We start from the raw sequence: 6,000 nt of genomic DNA, 5'->3' as shown, positions 1-6,000 counted from the left end.
CCAGACTCCTGTAGTTCAACAGGCTCCTTACTCTCCTGATATGGCACCCTGCGACTTCTGGCTGTTTCCCAAAATCAAGAGGCCATTGAAAAGAGCGCGATTTCAGACAAGAGAGGACATTATGGCTGCAACGACAGCTGAGCTAAACTCCATTCCGAAAGAGGCCTTCTCAGAATGCTTCCAACAATGGCAGCACCGCTGGGAGAAGTGTGTGGAGTCCCAAGGAGACTACTTTGAGGGTGATTAGGTTTCCAACACTCCAGTTATGCCAGTTTTTTTTCTACGGCCAAAGCTCCGATACTTTTCTAACAGACCTCGTACAACCCAAAAATATTGACACAACCATAATTTCTGTCCTAAATGAGCCAGTTAAACTTCTGTCCTAAATGAGCCAGTTAAACTAGCTTTTTTTTTTTTTTTTTTCTCTGCAACTCCATGATTATATGTTTAGAGCAGTGGTTTTCTATATAGCAATGCGGAATATAGCACTTTCACCTTAGCCCTATTTGTTCCTAACCAACGCTATGCGATAAAGTATAGAAAAGGAAAACTGTCTTTTTGCCACACAGAAACCTTTGTTGCATGTTTCTAATGAACTGTGTTCTAATGTGTGCATCATGACTGCAACCCTTCAAAGCAGATCATGGACTCTCTCATAAAGAGCCATCAAGAACTGCAATCTTTCAGCAGTTCCGAGGATGGACCGAACAGTTACCACCTTCGTCTGTGACATCAGTTGTTAAAATAGACCAGAAAAAGACGAGTCATGTAGCACAAAAAAAAAAAAATATGATTACATAAGAAATGCAGGAAATTCGGTCCGTTTTTCCAGAAATAATTTGGGGGTTAGAGGGTTAAAAACCGTATTCCTCTAGAACAGATGGATTGTTGCAAGTAAGCACTTATTGTGTCACCTCCTTTCCTTCATTATCATCCCTCACGATACTCCAACTCGCAAATCTACACCAACTCATCCAAATGTCAACCTTACCAACACAGATACAACTTTTTAGTACAATGCAAATGATGTCTGCAACAATTCCAATAAAGCATTCTCTTTTTTGTCACCGTTACATTGTCCAAAGTGAAAAATACAGACCATTAACAACAGCTCTCCAATTATTGCTCTGAAAAACGTGACTCAGTGGCTAAAGTAACCTTATAGGCTCAAGAAATGAACATCACGATGAAGCACTCCCAACTTATCACTGCCTCCAAATAAGCCTTTTTTACAACTACAGATCATTTTAAAACAGTCAACCGATTTTTCGGACATGCCTGATAATTCGGACACCTCTGCGGCACCGCCACATACCCCTATAGAGCCAATGCATAAGGACGTCTGAAATTTTGGATGCTGAAATTCTTAGCCGTCCAATTTTTCGGACTTTCTGCCATGACTGCAGGTCTGAAACAGCATTAATTGAAGCCACCACCGCCACTTTGATTATCTCGCAGCCTCAAACCAGTGCTCTTACATGCCAATCTGCTGGCAGCTGTAGTAATTTTATGCTGTCGTTAGGCCTAGGTGCTTCGACGTTCGTTATCAAGCTTCCTGCTGTTCAGTGCCATGCTTTTCATTCAAAGGATTTGCTGCTGTTGGCAATGGCGCTGACATCTTCGCTGATGTCGTCGAAGCATGGAGAAGGTCTGAAACGTTGTATAATGTCAGTTCCCAAAAGTCAACTTCGTCGCAATACAGCGGTGTTACGCAGTCAAGCATATGCAATGTGCTGCAGTGAAGCATACCAAGAGTGCAAAGACGCGGACATAAAATGTGTTCCTTAATTACACACGTGCACAGCCGCCGTCTCCTGTCACACTATGAGCACTAAGACACCTAATAACTGTACTGGCAGGCTTTTAAAGCTATTTCGAACATGGCTGTGGCGATTTGCACCCCTAAGGGCAGTAAAGACATGCATTTGTTTTTTTTTTTTGGACAGCCTGGCTTTCGGACACTATTGTGGTCCCTAGGAATGTCCAAAAAGTCTGATGTTGACTGTAGGTTGCCGGACTGTAATAAATACCTATGCTGATAACACAAAGTCCGTCGAATCCTTGTTTATGCAACATCGTTGCAACGGTGCAATCATCAACATAGAGAAAGCGTCATGTGGAAAACCTTGAAGGCTTGTCATACAAAAATTTAATGGAACAATCGTACGGACGCAGTTGTCTCTAGTCACAACCGCGTTGGGTTTGTCGCCTGCTTGTCTTTTGCACCGCTCGGAAGATGTAACGCGCGGTTAGTCCTGCGGACCCTTCGGAGTAAGTATTGCTGTAGCAATGGCAACTATGTTGTTGGGTGTCGAGGATGAGAACTATAGGGCTTAAATGCGGCGAGCAGAAAAGAGTGGCACGACCTCGAAAAAGTGGCCAGCAGTACTTAAACCTAACACAAACAAAGAAACGTATCGTGCGCTGTATCCAGAATTCAACACTATGTTTGCACTTGGCAACTGAAAGCAGGAAGAGAATGAAGTCAGAGGAAGTTGCCTTGAAAACCCGACAGGCTGAAGTATCTCCCAAGTTGTCTTTTTTTTTTCTTTTCTCTCTTTCCGCCATGTTCATTAACATGCACTTTGTATAGGTTACCTCTTCTTCAGAGCATCAGAAGATAATCGAATATTATCCTCTGCAAGACTAGCTGATCCCCTCCTGAGAATCAGCCTCACTGCAGCTTTCATTTATTCGTGCTGGTCAACATCACAAACGTTGGCAACATGTTATAACCCCAGTTTGGTGCTAAGTTAAATACTGCAATTTATAGCACATTTCACGCAAACCTTAATTTGAAAAAGGTGCAAGCAGAGGACAATGGTGGCTCTAAAGTACACCACGCTTCAATAGTAATCACCAAAAGAGAACCTGCAAAAACGAGTAGATATACGTTACAAGTTATACCATGGCCAAACAAACAACCGTCATTACAGCAACAACGCAAGCCTAACGTGCCTAAACCTGTCAAAAAGAAGAAATGGAAAGGTCAAAGTCATTTGGCATTACAAAGGGGCAAAACAAAAAGGTCACATTGTGTGAGAAACGAAATTCTCGGAAAAACAATAAGGCATAATGGCTGCACTGTTAATGACAACAAAGAAAACAAGGAGCTAAGTGACAAAGCTAACAAGCTCATCAGCAAAATTTTCAAACCGAATTCGCTGTTGTAAGTTAATTAAGGATAAGGTTGTTCTGAACACATAAGGGCAAAACATTTGCTAGGTAAGTGAGTCCTTTTGACATACAAGGAATGAGAACAGATGCTTGGCAAGCGAGCCATATTAGATGCACGGGCACAGACAACAAAGCGATGTGGAAAAGGCAAAAAAAAAAAAAAAAAATTAACACCAGAGGTATAAAGACAGTACCGAGGATCTACCAATGAGATGCCCAAATTGGATGTGAAGAATTGGGTTACAAGTGGCAGATAATGTGGGCGTGCACGGTGGCTTAAGTACGCACTACGAAGATCCTCATCGAGTGATGTTAACATAAACAACTGGGTCTTAAAAACATGCTCTATGGAACACAAGGCTCCTAGATGACTGGTGCCATTCGGGGACCCCGGTAACGACCGCGGTTGCGTTTACTGGCTTTCTGTGGTTCGTTTTCAGCCCTTGGCACTGCTGTTGATAAGCTCCCGGATGACATGGTATCTGCATCGATGAAGAGGAGAAAAGAAAAAAGAACAGTGGTTAGGACAGTATTAGTTCTAGCGTGTAATTTTCTTGCCGCTATCGTACTGTCAGGCAAGTGCCGTGTGACCGCTCCTTTCGTCACAAGCCTCCAGTCCCACCAGCTGCACACTTCATTGCAGACAACTATTCAGAATAACAAAGCGAAAACACTGTCAAACCAAACTCTTGTGCAGAAAAACTTTCATTTCGCTCACACAGCTGACAGTAGTGCAGGAGCTCTTTTCTGTAATGCTTCGATTTTCGAAGAATTTGCTTTGCGAGCAGCGATTGGTTGCCACCTGGGTGACGCCATCGCCTCGGCGCACACACTCATACAGTTAAACCTGCTTATAACGAACCTCCATATAACGAATTCCTGGATATAACGAAGTTTTTCTATTCCTCACCGTTACTCCATAGAAGCACATGCACTAGAGACCTCTATGTAACGAAGTGGCAGCGGGAGACCTCCTCGATATAACGAACTTTCGCCTCCGACAACCTAGAGATTTCGCCCCAAATTTTGTCATTTTTGCGCGAGCAGCAACCGGAAGCACCTTCTCTGCCGCGACGGAATGCGAAGCGAGCGCATGTGTGCGTGAGTGTGCGAGGCGGGCCTGCATCCCTTGACTCGGCGATCTTGCCACCGCGGGCCTGACCTTTCCCCCTCCCTTCATTCAAACCTGATCCTGCCGCTTGCAGCAGCTGGCCTAGCCCGCCAAGCCTCTCTCCTTTTCCAGTTGATGTTGCCGACGCGCTGGTACACGCTGCGACACATCACACTCGATGAGCGTGGACACGTGCTGTCAGACGCTGGCTGCGTGTGGAAGCACCGCAGGAGAAGCGAGCGAAGTGACCTTTGTGCTGTTGTCTATCGCTTCAATGCAAACTGAGCGCCGAGAACACACAGCACGCACAAAGCTACGAGCCGCCGACGCGCTACACTGCTAGACTCTGCCCCAATGCAGATCGCTTTCAAGTTACGGCCCGCGCGACCGCGCGCCGCCACACAGTACGCAGTTGATGCCAGAGTACAGTACAACGCCGCCCCGCTATCCCTCCCCCCTCGCTCCCTTGCCGGTGCCTCAAGCGCAATGGAAGAAGGCGCGCTTCCTCCCTGCTTTTCTTGCACGTGCGAGATTTAGACGCGGTTGTCGGCTCCCCTCGCACGTTTTCACTCGCACATACAGCATACGGCGCGCGGCGACTGCGCTATTGCCCTTGGACTTTATACGGAATATCTATGAGCCAAAACCAATTTTAGGGCCACAACGCGTCATAGACACCATCTTTATATAGCCAATACGGATCTCAAGGGCCATACTTTTGCTGGCGGAAACCGAAAATACGCCATAGTAGTTGCCCCCGGCACTTTGTGCGGCCAATGCCATCGTCAAGCCACCAAGCCAAGCGACATGAAAAGTAAAAATGGCCGCTCTAGCTGGCGCGGGGTGGCAGTTCGCAACGTATGATATGGGAACGGTCCCACAGTTGCGACGCAACAGCGGGGTTACCAATGCATTGGGTTCTATGGGAGCTGTGCCAGGACCGGCCGAAAACGACGTAATAGCCGTGAAAACGCAGCCCCCGGGAACGTAACAGTGGGGTTCTACTGTAACACTATACGACGCTACGACACCATCGTGACACTCGCTCTTCGTTTCCGATGCCTCGCGCTTGTGCAAAACAACACGCGTCCACGCATCCGGTGCCTGGTGTGACATTCCAAGGATGAGTGCTTCGACGAAAACGGAAAACGGGTGCGCGTTACAATTGAGGGCGCGTTACAATCGAGTAAATACGGTAAACGTTTCTTTTTCGAATTTTCGTGCAGAACCTGCATATAACGAAATCGTCTTTATAACGAAGTTTTTCGGGAATTTGTTAATTTCGTTAAATCCAGGTTTAGCTGTATTACGATATCATGCACATGTCAATCATGCAGAAACTGATTTGTCTGCTATGAAGCGAAGAAGCGCGAGGTGCTTCGGTGTGATTTGAAGGCGCCGCGTGCAGAGCCTGTGCATGCTGTGTGCACGGGCGAGATCGGCGTTTCTAGCAAAATGGCAGCGATGGTGATCACTGTTGCGCCTGCGTTAGTGCTTTTAGCGAGTATCCATGAGAGACAACGACGACCTCGACATCGAAAAGATGCATTTGATATAGCAGATGAAGAATTCAGGAGGTAATTATTTTTTATTTACCAAGAAGCGTTCCAAATTTGCTATATTTTCCCTTGTTTGTGACGTTCACTTCCAGAAAAACAAAAACGCGTGTCGATTGGCCTCTGTCCTTCCTCCCGTTCTAATTACGTCAGCAG

The 6,000-nt window shown here is 46.1% G+C and overlaps 1 protein-coding gene across 1 annotated transcript in view; it reads right to left on the bottom strand.

Moving 5' to 3' along the window:
- The window catches only part of LOC119452844 (GTP-binding protein 1), a 29,140-nt gene continuing 23,140 nt past the window's right edge, over positions 1–6,000 (bottom strand). Inside the window, exon 12 of the mRNA XM_037714796.2 lies at positions 1–3,659. Within this exon, the coding sequence (XP_037570724.1) occupies positions 3,541–3,659 (119 nt within the window). The 3' untranslated portion in view covers positions 1–3,540. The remainder of the gene's footprint in view (positions 3,660–6,000) is intronic.

The sequence above is a fragment of the Dermacentor silvarum genome, chromosome 5, assembly GCF_013339745.2.
Source record: "Dermacentor silvarum isolate Dsil-2018 chromosome 5, BIME_Dsil_1.4, whole genome shotgun sequence".
Lineage (NCBI taxonomy): Eukaryota > Metazoa > Arthropoda > Arachnida > Ixodida > Ixodidae > Dermacentor > Dermacentor silvarum.
Note: the sequence above shows the minus strand (reverse complement) of the source record. Positions and strands in the feature narration are given on the sequence as shown.